This window comes from Cornus florida, unplaced genomic scaffold, assembly GCF_030987335.1.
Source record: "Cornus florida cultivar Cherokee Brave unplaced genomic scaffold, ASM3098733v1 CherokeeBrave_3.0.0_Hap2_Chr05, whole genome shotgun sequence".
In the NCBI taxonomy this organism is placed as follows: domain Eukaryota; kingdom Viridiplantae; phylum Streptophyta; class Magnoliopsida; order Cornales; family Cornaceae; genus Cornus; species Cornus florida.
Window position 1 is genome coordinate 91,571,890 of NW_026775575.1, and position 22,548 is coordinate 91,594,437.

Sequence of the window (22,548 nt, forward strand, 5' to 3'; positions counted from 1 at the left end):
GATCTTTTAATCCAGGCTCATATTCATGTATACAGATTGACTTGTAAAGAAAAATTTTGATTCGAAAAAGCAAAATCTACCTGAGGAATTACAAAAGGCATTGAAATTTATTTTGGATGTGATATACTCGAAGGAATACAAATGTAGAATTATTTCGAGTAAATGACAGGCCACTTGGTTAAGGAGTTCCTTGAGGACCTTTAGGAATCGGTATTTCTGTGTGACTGATGAAATTCAAATATCTAACAATTATATCGAAGATTCAAAATCTGTACCCCAAAATGTATAAAAGTTTTTATCTTGTGATTAATTTTCAATAAAATTTTCTATAATCATCTTTTGGAACAATAATGTCGAAGTCACTAACTGTCCACTCGGCAACTTCATTGTTGCTTATGTATACTTCGGTTCCCAAGTCAATTGAAGGCCAGTACCTCTCCACAGGTTCGGTTCCCGGATCCTGCAATACAATGAAGCCACCAATTACTGTTAGAATTAAAATTCGAATTTAACGCTGTTCAACCAAAAAACTTATGAAATTTTAAAAACATAACATTCAAATGTAACAAGATTCAACCATGTAAGCAGAGATCTTAGGATAGAGAAAGTTGAGCATGCCTGGTAGAAGTACAGTGCCTGAGAAAGTCTTCCAACGTCGAGTTCCCAAGTCCTTGGATCACCAATCCAACCCTCACCCTTCTTTGTCGGGTACCCGTATTCTCCCCAAGCTGGATGAGGGAGAATTTGCAGAATTTCCTGCGGCTGGGGATTGCTGTATGGATCACAAAAGTTATAGGGCTCCTCAGGATGCTCAGCATTGCCCGGAGAGCAATAAAGGTGATAAGCCCCATAGGGAAAGTTGTTCTTGTCCTTCCGATGGATACGAGTACCATTTGGAAGGGTGTGGTAAGGTGGGCACGAACTGAGACTGTTCAGGTTGCACCACGAGTCCGTGCTAGGGTTTATGATCATCTCGCTGTACCTAGTAACGTCCGATGTCACGTCCCCATCGCAAGCCTTGCCATTGTTCTTCCAACAGCTGCCAATGTCCATGAGGTAGAATTGACTTCTTGGACCCCCTCCTTGCTTTACCTCCAGTGTGAATCTCACTTTGAAATTTGGTGACTTTGGAATCTTCGAAATTTAGGATTATGGACAAATGATATCAGTACAAGCAAAGAAACAAACATGTTAAGAAAAGAAAGCTTTTGCACCACCTCACATGAGCTAAACGAGAGCAATTTCATGTAGGACACTTACAATTTTTGACATCCCTCTTGTGGGATAATGATACCCTCCAGAGAGACCACTTGTGGCATCTGACCTTAAGTAAAGCATCAACCAGGGGTAATTGGAGGAGGTCTTCAACAAATGGTGAAAAACCCAACTCCCTTTTCCAATTTCCTTCTCCCAAATGACTGAATAATAGGAAGTATTGTTTGCAGTTCTTGCATTCACGACATCTGCATCCAAATCCCATGTCCCATAGAAACTTCCCCTAAGACCACTCTTTCCTTGGCCTTCTTGTACACTTGTATACTCATGGTACATCAATGGCATGTTCATGCACCCTTTGCCAAAGCATGGAAACCGAGGTGTTGGAGGGAAGGGCTTCGATTTCTTGCCATTTTCCGGACATATGGCTGCTAACGTGTCCATGTTGCCGCTTTTGAGCATCACCATCCAGAACTGCCATGGTCGCGGCTTGTCCTCTACTTGGCATTTCTTGCCCAAGTATATCTCCTTCCATGCTGCATATTGATTGACGTCGATGTTATTTAAGGTTATCGAGGAAGCATTCTTTATGCCAAGCTTGTTGTCTTCTTCATTCACCATGTGAACTAACTTGACTTCATCCAAGAGTGCAACAAAGAACAATATTTAGGAAACATGAAAAAGAAGACACTAATTCAAATCATCAAAGCCAATGCCAAGTTTGTTGTTGATTTGTTCTTAGAAGTCTGCTGAACATGGCATAGTTGTTGCTGGGAATATAATCCTAATTGACTTTTAACAGAGGGAGAAACCTCCTATTTAGATATTATGTTTTGGACTTATAATTAATTCTCAACTCCGTTTAAATCAGACAAGATAAACACAATTATTTGAAATAAATCATAGATGAATTTTTTTTACACGTTTACTCAAGACTTCTAGTTCAAGTGTCTTTTTCAATTGAGCTGGGATCCTCTGTTGTTACAACACGGTGCTGCAACAGCAGGACGGCCAGTATCATTCATACGTGTGAGACTGCCACACGTGTGAATGATCTGACCGTCCACTACAGTACAACATGTACTGTACTACAGAGGATCTAGACTCTTCTCAATCAGGCTTAGTGGCATTTCTGCCCAAAGTTGGCCAAATTGGTCTTATGACTCTTATATGGTGCTTTGCCAACAGAAGATAACGCAATAGGGATGGCCAGTATCATTCACACGTGCGAATGACCTGACGGAATGATATTGGCCGTCCAATACAATACAGTACAATATTGTACTGTAGAGGATCCGGACTTTTCTCAGGCTTAGTGGCGCATCTGCCCAAGTTGGCCAAATTGGTCGTATTCGTGCTTTGCCAACAGACAAGATGACAAGGGTGTATAGGACAGTTTTGGACGGTTGCCCATGAGTACTGTGGAGCACTGTCCACCATAAGGGTCCAACTGAACCAAAAATGGAAAAAATGGAAGCGGTTAAGAACTCACCGGGCAATGTAGATTTATCAACGTCGAAGCAGTCTGCAATTCTTGGACTTCCCATATCAGGAGCTTCATCATCTACCTCATTACACTGATTCCATGCCTCAAGAGCCACTCTGAGACCATCCCTTCTCATCCCCGGATCACCTATGGCCGACACATATTCTCCGTCGGCCATGACAGACAATCCAGTAAGGGAATAGGCAAGCACAAAATAAACATACCATAGCTCCATAGCTACTGCTATAGATAGTGAATCTTCCTGATATACAACAGCTTAGAGATGAGATGAAAAGTAGCAGAGTGGTTATGTAAGCACATATCAAAAAAGTTGTTCTACCATGAAAGGTCTTCTTTTTGGTGGTTATATGACATGGTGTCATTCAAAGGATTACTAATATCTTCTGCCCATATGTGCACATAAAAAGGGGTCTCCCCCAAGTAAAAGCTTTGACAAGTAATGGTTGGTGAGAAGGTTGCTAAAAAAATTAATAGTCCTCTTGAGTTGCTCACAACTCATAACAGATATATGATTATATTAAGAAGAGTGCCATCACCATATACCCATTTGTCCTGATTTATCCCCCACTCTCCAACTTCCTGTTAACAAGTCATTGGCATCATAATAACAAAATAAGAAGTTATTTCTTGTACTCATCCCTTTGTCACAAATTTCGGTTAGATCCGAGGTTTTCGTCGGAAGGATTTGAAAAAAGTCAGATGAAAACAGCTTTATCTTTTGTACGGTGAACGGGCTGAGTAGGAATAGCAGCCCCTACTAAAATTTTATTTATTTACAAAATTATCTATATAATTTATAAAAATCTTAAAAATATATATACTTATGAAAATCTTTAAAATATTTTTCCTTAATTTTTAATAATACCTACTATATTATTATTATTCAATATCAGCCCAACCCATACAATTATCTGAATTGATAGTGAGACTATTTCAGATTTTAAAAATCTGTAAGTTTGGGGCAATATGGGCAAAGAAGACGTAGAGGGCGCAAAAAGAAGTGGGCCCCCTGGCCCATAGCCGTTGGTGGGTTTTATGGCTCCACTCCATGACTGACCGACGAGGCTGAGCCAGCAAGAAAGGAAAAATTATCCCGATGCCTCATGGCCCACTTAGGTTGACATTGATAACAACAGTAGCAGGTGGATAATAATTAATAATAATAACACACCCGTGACATAAGAAATCATATTGTATCTGCTGGATGTCATCATGTAATGTTCACTCTTATAAATTATAACGTGATATGGTGGACTTGTGCAACCATGATTTATCGCTTCTGAACTGTTTGATGTGATATGTCTCTTTCTGATTTTCACATAAAATTCGCTATAATTTATCATCAGTAGGTGCGGTTAAAACTTGTGCGGACACAATATTTTCAACTTTTCCATTTTCACCTACTTTGTGCTTTTCAATTTCAAATTCTAGTGCATGGAAGAAAATTGAGTTATTTGGGCCCCCAAGATTGACCAACGAACGAATTGGTAATTTTCAGATGCCAAATATTCATATTAGTCACTATGATCGTATGTGTGTGTGCATATATATATTTGTGAATGAATAAAATATTGAGAAATTGTTCGCACAAAATCATAATTATTGATTCATAGGGCTTTCTTATCTCTTCCTTCTCCGAGCTCAGGTTATGGAAGAAGAAGAAGAAAGTTGCAGTCCCCCGCCATACCATTGTTTTTCTTTCATAATTTATTTATTTTAATCATACATAATCACCAACAAGAGTTTTTATGAACTTGATGTTGATAAATTCACGAATCTAAAAATTTATGTCGGATAATTGAACCTTCTCAAATTGTTTGATTTTAAACCGGCTCTTTTCACGAGTCCTCTTAGTTGAGAGAGTAAATCTAATAGTTGAAGTAGAAATTCATTTTAATTGCCCCTTTTTTTTTCAAAATTAATGATTTACTTTTTTTCGACTCCCGAAACATTTCATGACACTCTTTCTCTCGTCTGTGGATGCTTAGATATCCACCATAAGCCTTTCCTCTTTTGAACCTCACTCTAAACTTACTTTAAGATTATGTCATCCTAAAGTGCTACTAAATGAAGGACGTTATCAACCTTCATGAATTACAAATCATACATCAAAACGCAGAATCCGAAAAGCCAATTCAGCAGCTTTTTATTCAATTTTTCGTAAAGTCAAATTCTCATCGGAAAAAACAAAGGGAATAGCCTCCTGACCGACAAAATACGACAGAGTATTATTAGGGTCCTAAGCTAGATTTGGCTAAACCTTGAAAACTTCATGCTATAATGCTTTTCAAACTAGAAGCAATAGGGAGCCGCCGAATACACCTAACATGTAAAAATAGATGCATAAGAATGTTGGTGTTCTGGAATACAATCATCAAGTAATAAGTACCAGAAATTCTTAGAGGCATAGTCCACTTTTCCGATACTCCCAAACATAGCTTTAATGATATTCATATTTCAAACATTCCCAAACATAGCTTTAATGGTATTCACACAAGTGCACTGTACAATAGAGAATCTGATTGCACTTCAGGAACATTTACATTTGGAACATCATTTACATTTTAAATGATGGGCTTCTATTAGAGAAAAACCCATTTATCCAACCCCTCGTTTTGAAAAATCTCACAAATAGAAATTGCAAATTTTAGCTCAGAAAAGAAAATAGTTACACCATCCACAAATTACTGAAATCGAACCAACTCAAGAAATACAAGGTTTGGTTTAGTTCGATGAGAATATTCAATTATTTGAAAATTCAAAATTATCCTCAAAAAACTTCTACATTCTCCAATTGAACCAAATCAGGACACCCACTAACTTGATTGACCAAAAACACAAGTAGGGCCAGTTTCGTTCTTCGGTTACCTGCCTACCTCGCACCAATGCAGATTCAAGTCCATCAAAGCGCCAGCAGCATTCAGAAGTGAATGAAACTGAGATTTCAGCATTGCAGTATTGTATTTTACCACCAATAGTTGTCGATTTAAGGCTCTTCTCCTATATTTCTGGAGAGAAGCAACAAATAACATCTACCAGCAACCACGTTAGGATGTTAATCCTTCATTTCGTTGGGAATAGTGCATCTCCAGATCCCGGCCAATGCACTACCAAAGATCGAGTGACAGACACTGGAAACTGCACATGGTACTGCAGTCAATGGATTTCCAAAGTGCTGACTAGCAAGAACCACACCAAGCACCGAGTTCTGAAACAAAACTGTTAAATTAAGAATTTTTTGTCCTACTAAGATCAAGTAATGGGTTTCAGCTCCTGTATTGTTAGGAATCGTCTACTTCATCGAGATATTATCCATAGAAGGCCTAACTATGATACAGAGTAGACATGTCGTCAAAATTTTGAATTTGTTTTGTTTTTAAATCAGTGAATAGTAAGACATCTATGCTGTAAAATGTTGTGAACAGTAGCACCGGATGAACTAAAGAACAGATGAATTTCAGAAATCTTGATATTCAAAATAGAAATGCCCACCTGCATGCCAACTTCAATAGAAATTGTTCGTGAAGACGACACGTACAGCCCAAGCATCCTTGAAAGTACATAACCAAAGAAAAACCCGGACGCATGAAGAACAACAACAGCTAGCACCACTTGCTGACCAGACATAAGGATTGCCGAAGCACTCTGGGCAATTGCATTTCCACATAGAACAGCTACAGTTGCCACAGCAATAGGTGGCATCAAAGGAGAAACAAATTTGACAAGGCTTTGGAAATACTGATTAAGAAAAGCACCAGCCAGTACTGGAAGAAGCACAACCTGTGAGATTGATATAAGTTATATTATTAATGACAACAACAAGAAATAAACATACTGATACTTAGATTACCGAAATGGGAGAATCACCTGGAGTGTGGACATAAGAAGCCCAACCGCATCTACAGCAACAATATGCCCAGCAAGCTTGGAAGTAAGAAACGGGGTCATGACCTGTAACATGAAATTGAGAATGTAAAACATACAGCTTTTTTTTCACTCAATGGAATAGAATTTAACTCCTGACAAGATGTTTGGATCCACACAATTCTTTAACAAATAGTGCCCCAGTACAAGTTGTCAATTTGAAATGTTAGCTTTTCCAAAATGTGACTCAATTGAATAAGAGAAGTGATAAAGATTTTACAGGTCATAAATCATCTCCGCGAGTTACAAATTTTCTAAGGATAATACGTGTCAAAGGAAATGAAGCACCAATTTTTATGACCGATTTTGCATTTACACAAATGCATTCAAAACTATATAATCTAAACACCACCTAGGAGAAGCAAACATATCACAAGACAGTTATGTTTGTTTACAAACCACGGCTGCTATGGTGCTTGCCGCTGTCATCAATACCGAAAGGGCCACATTTCCACTGAAACAGAGTAAGATAATCAGAATCCTGCCCAAGTTATTTAATTAAAAAAATTGATGACATTATTTTTAAAAAAATATTACATACCGTGCAATATAAGTGACAATGTTACTTGCTGTCCCTGCAACCATTAGACAAGAAAACCTTTTCAAAAGAGATGAAAATAATGGCATAAAAAGTAAATGTGCACAAACTAAGAAATATACATACCACCAGGGCAGCAGCCAACTAATATTTAGCCGGCTGCATAATGGGACGGCAAATTTAAGAGCTTGCTCACAAAATAACCTGATAATGGCATCACCTGCCACCAATTACAGAGCTTACCCTCTTTATAAATAATCAACACAAAACAATATGAGTTAAAGCACTTAGCAAGCCATAGTTAATTTAGAATATTGCAGTAGAGTCCAGCTAGGTACTAGGTAGGCCTGCTATTTCCCTTTCCATAACAGTTTCAAACAAACACAATTTGCCTTAGCTAACCACAGTGATGGCAAAGAAATTACAATTAGCCAAGAGTTCAAAGCATCTACATTTGGATGTATTGACCTAATCTAATAGACTGTAGAATGCAGTGGCAATCAACTATTGGATTTATTATGGTGAATATGTAATGTCCTAATGAATAAAAGTTGTGAACAGAATCTAATCTGCTAAAGAAAGGCAAAACTAAATTTATTACTGTAAAATTTATAATACATCCTTGTATATAAAGGAAAGAATGCCCCAAGAAAAGAACCCTCAAAAAACACCGGAGAGAGAGAGAAAGTAGAATGAAGCAGATGCCGAAATTGATGATGACGAAGGTGGGTGGGAAGACGAGAAACTTAGCGATTTAGATCTTGATGGGTTGATCTTAAAGCCAGGGTTTGTGTTTGATATAAAACAAGAAGTATAACCAACTTCTTCCATGAGTAGATGAAAGTGAAGACTGCATTCTCACTCTCTCCCCCTTTCTAACCCTGTAGTGTGAGAAGACAGTTCCCCAACTTAACTCACTGATCAATCACGCACAACTTAGATGAAAGTGAAGACTGGCATTCTCTCTCTCTAACCTGTATAGTAGTGTGAGAAGACAGTTCCCCAATTCAGTGAACTCACTGATCAAATCACTAGTTGTGCGTGAGGAATGATAAATGGTCAAACCCGAATAGTTGTGGGATGCGCAAGTTTTAGTGGAACGAACCCTGGGTCTAGTTTTTAATTTGGGCCTAAATGAGATGAATTGGGCCTCACCATTCTTGGACCAATCCCGATTCTGGACCGGCCGAGAAACTTCCAAATACAGTAAGTCACTAGGGCAAGGACAATAATGCTTTTTGGCTCCAGAAGGGTGGGATGAAAAGGAAGAATTTCCTTCCTCTAATTAATAATGGCCCTAACGTCAAAGCTGATTTAAGCATGCTTAATCTCATCTAGTGACCAGACTTAGAATTTTTGTTTGGGCTGAACATTTCTCATTTAATACAATGTAAGAGAACTTTAGTAGGGTACGTTTATTAATAGTGAAAAGTAAAATTGAAAGAAAATGAGAAAAAAAATAATAATAAATAGAGTTTTCAACATGCATATGGTTACTTTGATTTTATTTTAGAAAAATTGTTAAAACATACCAAGTGGTTTTATCTTTGATGGGATGGCACAGTGAATGAAGCATTACAGGTTCTGGTTCATGCGTCATCTTATAGGCATCGCCCACTGCAAACAATAAAGTGCAGCCAGTAATTTCTTGGATTGATACGGGAACAAAATTGAACTCTTCATTAGAACAGCTAGCTCAAACTCATATTATATCAAGGCAGATGGATATTCATGAAAGGAGTGATGTTTGTTTATGGTCACCTTCCAAAGCCTAGTCAAGGCAATATTGCAAATTGAGATTCTGCCAAACCAAAAATCAAGGCAACGCGCTAGCTAGTATAAAGGTCCTATGTTATAATACATAACAGGAAAACATGGCAACTAAAGGTGACATGTCAAAGGAAAATGGTAACATGCACACCAAGGTAAGAACTTAATTAAAGGCATACGAGGAGATATTGGACACAACATGAAAGAAACTTTCCAAATTACTAATTGATGCAGTTCAGATACCAAGTAAATCATATAGAGTAAGGCGGCCATACAACATGGCAGCAATATGGTTTTTAGGTACTACACCAAGCTATATATCAAGGCAATGTAAAAACTTGAGGTCCCAAAAAGCATAAAATCAAGGTAACCACAGACCAAGACAACATGATGGTCTATGTTTCTACTAGGTAAACCACATACCAAGAAACAAGCTTGCAGAGCAACTAATTATGAGCTAACACATATTTATGAATACTCTTAGCACAAGTATAAACACAATTATGAAACTAGCACTTGTTTTCAACTCCATTTTACTAATAAGCATTCTTTTTCTAACTTTTAACAATTAACAATAATTGTAATTAATTACCAGTCAATATGACACGGATTTTTTTCAAATATTATATATGCCTCCAGTTTTTAGATTTTCCATATGCTTAATAGTCAGAAATCACATTCCTCATTATCTATAGCTTGTTTGTCACATAGATAGCAGAGCGAAAACGCAAAGCTTCATGCAAAAAGGCTCCTCTGGGTAAATTGTCACAACAAAATGAGTTATGACTTTTGTACTGAGTTCAACAGAATAGCATGAGCTTCGTGGAAAGAAGAAATGGACCAAACCAAGTTATAGGTACAAAATTCCTCTTTTGCAAGCTCAATTTATCCTAGTACTAGCATTATTGTAATAATTACATTCAGGACACATGCACAACATAATGCATAAGATACCTTCTCTTTTGTAATGGTGAACCATCCGCAACACCTTCTCAATTACACATCCAATTACCAAATCACTCCTCCAACTGCCATTACCGATATCATCATGGAAAACAATTACCATCATGCATGGTTCTGTAATATCCTGCAACAAGAACCACAACCGGTAACAATGCTATTTAGTTTGTGCCAGAAAGATGGAAAGCAAGTTGATATCAAGAATCGGAAGAACATTGCTAGCGTTAGTGTGAATTGAAGGATTTTCTGAGCGTGAGGAAACAAGGCTTCATGCGGCAAGGGCATCTTTGGGCAAATTGTCACATTTAAATATCAATGACAAAATGAGTTTCGACTTTTGTACCGAGTTCAATGCACTAATGAGATTGAAGGAGCGAAACAGAAAGTACATGGGAAAAAATAATTGATCCAAACCAAGTTATAGGTACGAAATTCCCCTTTTCAGAGCTAACTTAATCCTAGTATTGGCATTATTTTAATAATTACATTCAGGACTCAAATAATGTACAAGATATGTTCCCCTTCTCAGTTACACATCCAACTTCCAAACCACTCCTCCAGCTGCCAATACCAATAACACTATAGAAAGCAATTATCAGCATGTACTCTTATGTCTTTTGTAAGGAACATAAGAACATAAGAAGAACAAACAAGAAGAGAACATGATCATAATTGATTTCCATGGTATTATTGGTATTGGCAGCTGGAGGAGCGGTTTGGTAGTTGGATGTGTAATTGAGAAGCTGTTATGGATGGTTCGTCATTACAAAAGTGAAGGTATCTTGTGCATTATGTTGTGCATGAGTCCTGAATGTAATTATTAAAACAATGCCAGTAATAGAATTAAGTTAGCTCGCAAAAGAGGAAAATTGTACCTACAACTTGGTTTGGTCCATATCTTCTTTCCAGAAATCTCATCTACGTTCACTCTTTCAATCTCATTAGTTCCGTTGAACTTGGTACAAAGGTCGAAACTCATTATGTCATTGATCTTTAAATGTGATAATTTGCCCAAAGCAGCACTTGCGGCATGAATGTGTTTTCCTTCTGCAAAGAAGAACCTTCCAACTACATAAATGCTAGCAACGTTCTTCTCTCCTTTGCTCCGATGCTTGATAACAACTTGCTTTCCATCATTCTGGCACAGCTCAAATAGCATTGTTACCGGTAGAACCATGGTTTCAATCTCAAACAATAAGGGACATTCAAAGAAGATGCAAAACGTTCTGAACAAGACGCAATGATATCCTATGCAATATGTAAGAAAAATATTGCATAGGATATGGCAAAAAGTCCTGAACAAGGTGCAAAAAGTTCGAAGGTGGCAAGGTGCTCAAGTATCAAACAGTGGGTCAGCCCTGCAATACATATCAACACATGACCATCAAAATGAACCCACATCCATCGTGATTAAGTTAGATAACCATATAGGAGGGGCAAAATTGACACATACTTGCCATCAAGTATATAAATAACTACACTCTATTTATTTGTTTCATATCTGGCTTATTGTGGGAATAACAGAACATGACAAAAACACCTAAACAAGTAGAACAGTTATAATAGAATGGTAAAAACAATTAACAAGTGCGCAAACCTCTTTAATTTTAGATGTGGGAACAGAAACGCAGAGTAGTCCATTCATTAGAAACCAGAACATCTGAAATTCAAACATGCATGAGAAAATAACATAAATTAACTATGAGTAAATTCTTGAGAAAAATGAAAAGAAAATAAAATTGATAAGTAAAGAAAAATGACAAGAAATTATTCTAATAGTATAGCAATCAACATAAGAATTCATAAAAACTTAATCAAAACTCTAAAGTATGATCCTTCTCATGACTGGCATGATATACAAATACTCAACTATAGAAAGTAAATGAAAGTTAATTTCAATATAGCTACTAAAATTGCTTGAGCAAAGAGCTGGCTAGCCATATAATAGTGCAGTAAGATGCTTCACCATTTAAACACATGCACATGCAAGCATGAAAATTCTCAACAGAAAGAGATGTTAACATTTAATACATCAAGATTAGGCGACCCCAATTAGTTGGGAAAAAGGCTTGATTGTTGTTGTTGTGAGAATATCAAGATTGACTAACATGAGTAAAAACGAGAAGCAAAAGCCCTATAATTAATGTACCAGATGAGATCTAAGTGCCAGAATTGGTAGTCTCTCAATCACACTAAAGGTTTTTAAAATTACCATTGGCTTAGGGCAATGCATAGTGAATGACTCCCAAGAAATGAGCAAAATGACACAAAATGAACTATACTAATTAGATTAGGCAAGCAGATCAAGAAAGGATTAAGTACAACATTTATTTATTTTTCTTAATTAAGTACAACATTTAATTAAAGCCATCAACCTAAAAAGGAAACCTACAAAGTTAAACAATTGACACTTGGAAGATAGAAGCACTCAGTTAGAGAAACCAAACACTTAAGCTCTTGATAGCAGGTAAAGCTGTTCCAACAAATCAACTACCTGGCCATTAATAGTCAGATGCTTCATCACCAAAAGATTACACAAAAATCTCAACAAAAAGAGCTGTAGTACAATGGTATGACATATAATGACAATTCACTCATATGAGCAAAAGTGGGAAGTGAATGCTCTGGACAGTGTAGCAGATGAGATCTAAGCGCCAATATTCTACTAAAAAGTCCACACTCCCACTAAAAATTTTCAAGTCCTCGTGTAAAAGCAATGTAAATGAATTGACACCCAAGAAATGAGAAAAATGGCATACACGTCCTTTAAATAAAATAAACTAACATACAACTCATATAATACATAGATATACACTTTAAACTCCTCGTGTGTGTGTGTGTGTGCGCGCGTGTGTGCGCTTTTGGTTCTATAGCCAAGTCCACATAGGCATCTGACAGTTTTCATTTTTCAAGACAAACATGTGGCTCTAAACTTCAAGTCAGTAAGCATTACATAGATGTGGTCCAACTGTATATTTCAATAATTTTTATTTACTATCAACATTGTAGTTGCCATCATCAAACTGCTCCACGGCACAAATGCCACCAAGGCTACTTGAAGCCACCACAACGCTAGGCAGACACAATGAGTCTGCCCCATCACCTGGTTATCTAAATATATTGCACCGTAGAATTTCTCAGGTAGAGACGGTAGAGTACTACCAAAAAGAGAAAGTTGCAAACAACAAAAGTTAATTATGAAATTTCGTGGGTTTATGAACTGGCGAGAATGATTAAAAACTACAGAAATGTAGAAACCCCCATTGTAGTAACCCCCAATCAAATAAAAAAACTAACCCACCAAAACCAAGATCAATATCATAGCAGCTAGATACACCTTAAGTTTAGACCTTCATTCAAACAATAAAACCAATATTGAGAAACAATACAAACAACTGCAACTCTCAAAACAGCATATTACTAATAAGGAGAAACAACATTTATGACACAAACCATTGCCTCAATTAAAACGCAAAAGGAATCCCATACTCCAATCATTGTTTAAAAAGTGGGAACGACCGTCAATCCACCGGACTAGGTGCATATAAAAAATTCAAAGAGATTCTTGAACGGGCACAACCAATAGAAGGGAAGAAAAAATATGGAAAGGGGCAATCCCCACAGAGTTCAGTCACTTACTTGAATACTCAACCTGCCGCTCAACTGTGATCTGTCGAACATGTCTTCCCAATGGGCATCATACCACATGCAATCACTAAGATTTCCCCAATAATTGACTGCTGTACTTCTAAAGGAAATGAGACTCTGATTGAATTTGTTTCATACAATAAGCCTCTACCTTAATCCCAACCACGATAATAAACCAGAAAATAAGGTATTTTCATCCCGCACAATAACTGTATGCACTATGCACTGGTAACAATTCACTTGCCTCATTGTTTCACTGCTGACATCTTCCAGTGGCCTGAGTACCTAATGTGATGGAGAATTTGCATCTGGCAACTAACCTACTGCCCTAGCAATACCACATGAGAGGAATCCTTGAATGAAGTCTTGCACACACACACACACAAAAAAAAAAAAAAAAAACTCTCCTAACCAAAACATAGATATTGAGAGAGAGAGAGAGAGATGCATAACCATCCAATTAAACTAAGATTTACGGCCAAGCCAAGAAATTTCCCTTGAGTTGGTTGGTGGTCAGAATAAAACAGATAACAGCCGATTGGAAAGATAGTCGGTTAACATCCCAAACTAAATGATAGGAGGAAAAGAGTAAAAACAATTGAGCCATTCTTTAAACATCCTTGCTCAGCAGCAGAACAAAATTTAGACACCAGACATATTCATAAACTTCTTGCTTGAAAGCCCTTATTAAGCTACACATACTTAAAACAACCAGAAAAGATATAGACCCAATAAGTTCCAAACCATAAATAGAAAGTTCATAGCATAGTTAGTGAACATAGGAGAAAGATATTAACCAAATTGACCATAAAGTAGTCACAGGGACCACGACAATAAAGGTTCAGTAGGAACAAAGAGTTCTGTCACCATGATGCAGACCCCCTACTTCTCTACAACATTCAACATTCATAAATCCTCAACTTTGCAAGGTGAAAACAAAATACATGCACAATTTGCAATTAGCTCCTATATTTAGATTAATATAGATAATAAAGATTTCGTAAAATCACAAATTTCTGTGTCTTTGTCCCTTCAGCCTCTTAAAACATACAATTGCCAAGAATTTAACAGAGAATGTTGCTTTAGATTAAGTTGAATGGCAAAGCCGGATTCATGTCACAGACAGTTGAGATTAAAGCTTCATAGAGTTGAATTTATATATATTTACATATGTGACAGAATTTATTTATTTTTAATTCAGAGAAATATCCACTATTTGTAACTATTATAAAAGTTAAGTTTTACACCTTTTAGTCTCTCTCTCTCTCTCTCTCTCTCTCTCTCTCTCTCTATATATATATATATATATATATATATATATATATATATATATTTCATCACTTGAAATTTCAGCCTTTCCTAAAAGAAAATAAAAGATTTTGACTAGAATAACAATGCAATATGATAGCATTGATGTGTTAATGATACTCCCAACTAAAGGATGGTCCATTAAGATATTCAAAAAGTTGAGATTAGGCTTTGTCGATTTTGATATCTTGCATTATCTTGACCAACAAAAAACTATATATCACCCTACCATGAAATGTAATTCTTCATTTTTTATATCAACAGGGTTGTTACCTTAGGTCCTTAACATCAGCATATAATAAAATTAAATTTATGTGTGGACATATTTATTTAGAGAAATACCATGTTCAAGATATCATTAAATATTCACATAAAAGAAATTAGTTAGTGCACGAATTAATTAATCTGGAGGCAATAGCATACAATGTTCCATGCAAAATATATAATATACTCAAGAACTGCAATATAAACGGAGTAGACAACAAAGAGAACTCAAGCAAGGATAGCAACGCCCATAATAGTAACTTAAAAGCTACAGGTTGCCGACAATTTTTATTTTCCACCAAGGAGGGAAGAAATAAGAAAGAAAAAGGAGGAGTGGGGAAGGAATGAAGAAGATGATGTCTGTCAACCATTACAGTTACGAGAATGAGGTGAGACTTTTGCTGCTGGGGAGTAGGGGGCCGAAGAGGGCTTATAACCATATTATGTGACATGGCATGGACATTTTAATATAAAGTTCACAACCTATATATATAACTTTCCATGATATTATGAGAATCCAAAGACATCTTTTTTTTTAATGGACAGTTCACCTACCTCCTCGGCACAAAATACCAGTCAAAACCCACACAAAATTCTGAATAAGAAATTTCACTCTCTGCCTATGGTACTATACTCTCATGCTGTTTATAGATAATCAACGATCTGACTCCAAAAATTCCCTGAACATGCCACCCAGAAGTAGAACTGACTGTAATTTGTGACTTAGAATGATAAATAACCTACGAACGATGATATTATCTGGCAAGCTGCCTCCAAGGATTTAGAACTCCATAATTGAAATGTTTCATAATTTTCATGCTACTTGCAGATTAAACATAGATATTTTCAGAAAGGACTCAAAGGAGTAAGAATCCAGAATTTACTAACCCAAGCCATATTTTATAATTTAATATAGGGAGGAGTATTGACTCCTAGAGAAGAAGAATTTTGACTTATATTTTATGAGCGACCTAAATACAAAACCAAGCTCAAGCAAAAAGGGACAATAAAGCTCCCCAACAGAAGTCAAATATCTGCCACACTCAAAAATCTATGTACCATCTTTGAATTCCTTGAAACTAAATAATGTTTAACACAGATGGCAGGCAAGAAAATAACAATAGAAGATCAACCTCACAAGGGGGCAATTATTAAGACATAAAAAACACGAGGGATCTCAATGAGGATCTTAGGGAATGCTAAACTAAACTTTAAGGTGTTTGCCGTAACAAACTAAACTTCTCGAATCTGCCGCCTTTTCATGATTGCAGAAGGGGAATCAAACAAATTCATACACACGTAAGGATAAAGAAAATATGGCAATGAAATGAATAGAAGATAGGAGAAATTGGTGAATATATTTGTGTTTGATATTATGAAAAAAAAACATTATACCGTGGTAACAAGATAATACAACTGTCAATATTTGAAGCAGGGACTACAATTTTCCAGAACAAATGAGCATGCCTTCAAACGTCTCTCATGAGAAAGCACTTGAAACACATCTAAACATCCAACAATTTCCAGAACAATGTACCACAAAGCACAAGTGAAATACGAAACCACATCTTAGACTGATAGGCATACTTTTCTATCTGTGTCCTTGAGATCGCTGCATATCATAAGCACCCCATGAACCAGGTCCAGGTCCATACTGAGGGAAGTTCTCTGCAGCAGCCTGTACCTTACAAGTGATGAACAGAAGAGGACATTCAGATGTCTCTACAGAAGCAGCTATTCCATATGATATACTACATACAATACCTAAAGTTTATTCATTAGAGTGCATGAGGGCATTGACAACATAGACCCAAATCAAGAGAATAAAACTTACAGGATTTATGCTGTAGCCCGCAGGATAAGGATTTCCTGCATATCCAGCTTCAGGATTGCCATAATTTCCATTATAACCTGCACTTGCAGGAACATAAATCAACACAAAGTTCAGCATATGATGAAGTAAAATTTATGTCAATAAATTTGATTCACGTATTCACAGGATTTCTTTCAAATGTCATCCATTACAACATTCATTCCATACCTGTCTGTGTGCATAAATAGATTTTGCTCAAGGAAAAAGTTATGCTAAGATTAAAATTTAAATAGTTTGCAATGACAACTGCTTAACCCATACTTATCAGAAAAAGAAAAAAGAAATGCCCATCATGTCTGCATGTCACAAAATCAAGAGGCAGATTTCTCAGCCAATGTGGGTTTCTCTTTACATCCTCCTAATAAATTTCATTTAATAATCAAACAAAAATATATATATTAGTGAATCCACTAACAAGACCAACCATAAGAGCATGCTGAGGTGGATATGAGTAAACCTATTAGTTATGATAAAATTTTATTTTATAAAAATACTTAACAAAAAAATTTAAAAATACCATTAGACCCCTCTATTAATGGGTGTTGTTTGAAACACAAAAACGTAGAAAGTAGAGGGCTTCCCCCTCTTATCCGTCCACTTTTGAGAGGAATGATTTGGTGGATCCTAAGGGACTTTCCCTCCTCTTCATTCCCCTTCCTCTCTTTCCTATCAAAATATGGAAATCCATCTTCTCTTTTCCTTCTTCCCACTATTCCCTCCTACCAAACAGACCAGAAAATATATGAACAGGACAGACAGAAAGGCTCCCTCCACACATGAATATGAAAAAGATGTACCAGCAGCGTCATTAGAAGTGGAACCCTCCTTCCTTTGTGTAGTTCGATTTCATTTGAGAGGGACAGAGACAGTCAATCAAACAAAATAATACCTCATTGAATCCAAACTATCATTTGCCAGTAGATAAGCCTAAGGGACATACCCGGGTTCCCAACAGCAACAACAGCAGCATGTGCTCTCTTTTCCGTATTAGCCATCTCTGCACGAAGTTTTTCCAACTCCCGAGCCATTGAGACCAATTTCTTCTCCATCACCTGCCCATGCTCATAGTTCTCTGCATATCCCTTCTTTTCATACTCAATGGCAGCCCTATACGCCAATGAAAGAACCAAAATGCTAATCACAATTTGGACCCAAAACCTAAGTGAAAAGCTAAGCACCATATTACCTAGCTCGCTGCAACTCCTGTTTCAAACCTTCAATATCTGCCTTAAGGGCTGGAGTCTGTTGTATATCTGCAGTAGCTCTGGCCAAATTCTGAGTCATTGCATGAAACTGAGCCGTCAGCTCTTGCCTTGAGGAAGTTAATTCCTTCATATCAGCGTGAACTTGCAAAAGTTCAGCCCTCATGGCCTCCACACCATGAAGATCTCTTTCCATTTCAACAGACTTCTCATATATTTCCCTCATCTGTGAATCCTTCTCCGAATGCAACGCATTGGCAAAGTGAGCCATTCATTGAAGCTCATGCTGGGCAGAATCTAATTCCTGCTTAAGTGCCACATGGGTTGCAGCCAGTCTCTGATTGTCAATCAAAAGCCCTTGAATATCCTCATGCTGAGCTACAAGTTGTTCCTCAATAATAGCGGGGTGCGGAGGGAATTGCCTGTGACCCATTCTGAATTGGGATTCCCTCATTTCTTCAAGCAGTGAAGGGTTGGGCATTTGGCCAAGTCCTCTACCGAAGTGAGGTTCATGAACAGAGGGTAATCCAGCATGCGGAACACCTATCATCGGAAGTGGATGCCCTCGATTTTTTCCAGACATTTTTTATCCCAAAAGTTCAATAACAGGGAAAAAAATTGTGATTCTTTAGTATTGGTAAAAAAACCTTCCCTAATCAACACACCTGAAGAAAATCAAAATAAAAAAAGTGAAGTCAACAACTAAGCTCTCTTGAAACAATAAATGAAGTTATCAAATTTCCGCAGCTGAAAAATTAATCGTATGATCTAATCTAATAAATGGCACTATGAGAAAACAGACAATTCGCAAATAATACCGGTCAAACTTGCCAAGTCAATGAGCATTAACGCAATACAAGTTCAATCAACAGAAAAACAGAGAACTCATGACACTAGATCAATAGATCCTAAAATTGAATTGAAAACAGAGACCCGAACCTATGAAGGCAAAAATAAAAACATACTATTAATAAAAGGATTTACCTTTATATTATCATTACAAACCCAAGAACATAAAACATTCAACCAAAATGAAGAAACAAGCTGAACACGTAAACCCTAAAAAAATGAAATTCTGCGTTGACGAAATTGTTTAAAAAAAAACACTAAATTAAACCTGTAGCTGCATGGACCATGGACATACGACAAATAGCGAATCCACATAAAAAAGAGTCTAAGATTGAAAACACTAACCTTCGCGAATTGTGAAGCTGTGGAACACAGACGAACAGTATCCTGTTCAAATCAGCACCATAAACCCTAACTAATATTATATAGTAAGTATAATATACAAGTATAAAGCATCCAAACGTATTATACATTGCGTGAAATAGCTTCTCTCGAAGGAATCATGATTGATGATCGAGTGCGATTTTTATAGAGCGTGCAACAATTTTATATAAAAAATTCGACATCGTAAATGTAACAATATTGCGACATTGACACTATTGGGTTGGGAGGATGAAAAAATGGAATAAAAAGAGAGGGAGTAATTTTTTATTTTTTATTTTTTATTATCAATATTATTATTATTATTATTTTGTTTCGAAGGAAGACAAATAAATAAAAAAAAATTATATTTTTTTTATCAATATATTCTCATTATATAAAATTATAAAAATTAGATATTCAATTTAAATTTTTGAGAAAGTTAAAAATGAAAAATTATATGGAGTACTTATTAAAATTATCCATTCTCTTTCCCTCCTCGTTTGATAGAAAAATGCAAAACAAGGAAAGATGCGTTGCTTCCTCCCTCTTTTTCCCTTCCCTCCAAAAAAATATGAAAATATCTTTTTATTTCCCCCTCTCATCTATTCATCCTCAATTATTCCTTCCATCCAATCAAATATACTATAAATGTGTTGTATTGTTAATTTAAAGTTATAAATTAATAATTTTTGAATTTTTTTTTTTGCAAAACAAAACTAAATACAAAAATATATTGGGTGAGTCGGGAATATAAAAAAAAACTAAATACAAAAATATATTGGGTGAGTCGGGAATATCATGTCATGTCATGCCAACCAATCAACATGCATCATTTTAATTTATTGAAAGCAATTTTTATATTTTGATGTGACCACTTTCACTTTCACCGAATGGTGCATACCAATTCCGGTAGCATTTTCTTGGTGTTCAAGTTCCAATGTGTTGCGCTTAAAACATATATATACAGAGTATATCCTTTTGTTGCGTGTAGGGCAATCGGGCTGCAATTTTGCTCCGTTTTGGCTAAGAATTTCAGTTGGTGATTCTAGGCAACGAGCTATACACATCTACCGTTTCAGATCTTTCATTTTATCTCATTTAGCCTCTCCAAGTACCAAGTTCATCAAATTGCTTACTCCTCTTTTGCCCACGTGCTGAGATCTAAACTTTTGTTATTGAGTTTATTGTTGATATCTCCCTACTTTAATGAGTATATTGTTGTGGTGAACCAAGAGTAATTTATTCTTTATAATTGTGGACTTCTTGTGGTTTTAGAGAAAAATGTTATGTACCCATTATTATTGCATAGTAAAACTTAAAATCCTACTGGGATCACCGTAATTTTTTCTCCTTACCAATTTTTTCACATAAATCTTCGTGTTACTTGTGAATAATATTATTATTAGATAATTGGAAAAAGATTATTGTTGCTTGTTTATTATTGTATCATTTTTCCGACACCATGTTGCTGCGTAAGGGTGTGTGTATTTATCTATGTATGTATATAGTTAAGAGATTGATCCTCATAGATATGTTTTTATATAATAATATAAGATAGAAAAGATAAGAAGAACACAACAATATAAGTGTATAGATTGGTCCTCAATTACCCTTGTTTGCTTAGATATATATATACACACACACATATCCACCAGCTATGTAGCACGAAAACAAATACGGGACATGGAGATACAAGATACGGACACGATACGATACGGATACATCGACACGTCAAATTTTAAAAAAGTAAGATACGGGTACGATGTAAATTCGACTACATAACAATATAAATTTTTATTAGTATACATCTATTTAGTATATAAAACTTTAATTCATTTATAATTTCTATATTAAGAGCTGCTCTGAAATAAATTAAAAAATAAAATTATGTCATTATTATAATAATTTTTATATCATATCTACCATTATTTCACTACTTTGTCATAATACTATTTATATTATTTTCAAGATTAATGGGTAGACTTGTATTAAAAATGTCCGAGAAGTGTCCAAAAAGTGTCAGTAAAGTGTCCGAAATAATAAAATTAATTTTTATTTAGGGACAGTATATGAAGTATCAGACACGTATCCTAAGAGTGTCGGTGTCCGATACCACATTACTCTTTCATAGAATTGTCCGTGCTTCCTAGTCCATCAGTATCAGTAGACGAAGATGGTTTTGCAAAGGAAAAAAATCAAATACCTCACACCTCCTGATTAAATTCGTCTAAATATTTTATGAGTTATGACATCCTTGCAACCCCGTGAGTGCCTTCATCGGCTTCAATCGGTGAGTAATTGCCAACGGCTAGTCCACAATGAGGCCAACCAGTCAACATCCCGGGCCCAAATCCCAACCGACGGTGACCCTCACATGAAGCCTACCAACTCTACAATATTGCTATTTGCAACGTACACAAATCCCAACCTTCCAAATATATCATACAAAAATTCTCTTCATTCACCAACACTTTCTATATATGTATTCTACACACACTTGCACACACATATATACACATATATAGAACTCATGGAAGCCCTGTGGGATTTGGAAGACAAGTGGAAGCTAACAACCCAAGAAGCAGTTATTCTATTTGTTGGCTCTGCATTTTTAGTCATTGGTGTTTGCACTGTGATGGTTCTAAAGAGGAGGGCTAGAACAAAGCAACTTGTTAACCAAGAACCTGATGATCGGGAGGAGGCTGAATCAGTTGGCACAAAATGGTTCGAGCCGCGGCCTGGTTGGTGCTCCATGAAGAAGGTGTTGATGAGCTCAGTACAGTGGAACAGAGCAAACAAGTGGGAGGAGAGAATAAGTGGGAGAGGGAGAGGGAGAGGGAGAGAGAGTCCGTCACCACTGCTTGTTAAAGGAGGCTGTGAAGCCGACGTTGGATGGCAGAGTCACAACTCTCTGTCACCGGTGTGGCAGAGGCCGATCCTCATGGGCGAGAAGTGTGAGCTACCGAGGTTCAGTGGGCTAATTCTCTACGACGAGAGAGGCAAACCAGTTCATCATTCAGACAAAGAAACTACTCACCTGCAGGTAAATAACTATGGTACTTCTATGGCCTTTTACTTCACAGTTCTTCTATATCTGTAGCCACCAACACTGTTCATATACAAGAGA

General features: G+C 36.5%; 3 protein-coding genes and 1 pseudogene across 3 annotated transcripts; 1 reads left to right on the forward strand and 3 right to left on the reverse strand.

Moving 5' to 3' along the window:
• Positions 1 to 102: 102 nt before the first annotated feature.
• Positions 103 to 3,426, reverse strand: LOC132307596 (uncharacterized). Its single transcript, XM_059805406.1, has 4 exons — positions 2,708 to 3,426; positions 1,261 to 1,850; positions 619 to 1,134; positions 103 to 460 (listed from the first exon to the last, which is right to left on the reverse strand). Exons 1-4 carry the CDS (start codon positions 2,934 to 2,936, stop codon positions 314 to 316), a joined length of 1,482 nt encoding a protein of 493 aa, XP_059661389.1. The 5' UTR covers positions 2,937 to 3,426; the 3' UTR covers positions 103 to 313.
• Positions 3,427 to 5,177: 1,751 nt separating this feature from the next.
• Positions 5,178 to 16,416, reverse strand: LOC132307598 (probable sodium/metabolite cotransporter BASS1, chloroplastic). Its single transcript, XM_059805407.1, is given in 8 exon segments — positions 5,178 to 5,930; positions 6,215 to 6,502; positions 6,590 to 6,673; positions 7,046 to 7,100; positions 7,188 to 7,221; positions 7,311 to 7,404; positions 11,512 to 11,574; positions 13,554 to 16,416. Coding segments are annotated over 8 exon segments (840 nt in total). The 5' UTR covers positions 13,623 to 16,416; the 3' UTR covers positions 5,178 to 5,777.
• Positions 16,417 to 16,475: 59 nt separating this feature from the next.
• On the reverse strand, positions 16,476 to 19,663 carry LOC132307597 (protein FLX-like 1; annotated as a pseudogene).
• A 2,186-nt stretch (positions 19,664 to 21,849) lies between these two features.
• On the forward strand, positions 21,850 to 22,521 carry LOC132309701 (uncharacterized). Its single transcript, XM_059807986.1, has one exon. It carries the CDS (start codon positions 21,952 to 21,954, stop codon positions 22,519 to 22,521), a length of 570 nt encoding a protein of 189 aa, XP_059663969.1. The 5' UTR covers positions 21,850 to 21,951.
• The last annotated feature ends 27 nt before the right edge of the window (positions 22,522 to 22,548 follow it).

Excerpts from the sequence above, each read along its gene's own strand:
- LOC132307596 (XM_059805406.1), bottom strand. The coding sequence starts at position 2,936 with ATGGAGCTATGGTATGTTTATTTTGTGCTTGCCTATTCCCTTACTGGA. Across the intron at positions 1,851-2,707 it reads TGATAAATCTACATTGCCCG|TCAAGTTAGTTCACATGGTG; the intron begins GTGAGTTCTTAA and ends TCTTGGATGAAG. Across the intron at positions 461-618 it reads AGGCACTGTACTTCTACCAG|GATCCGGGAACCGAACCTGT; the intron begins GCATGCTCAACT and ends ATTGTATTGCAG.
- LOC132309701 (XM_059807986.1), top strand. The coding sequence starts at position 21,952 with ATGGAAGCCCTGTGGGATTTGGAAGACAAGTGGAAGCTAACAACCCAA.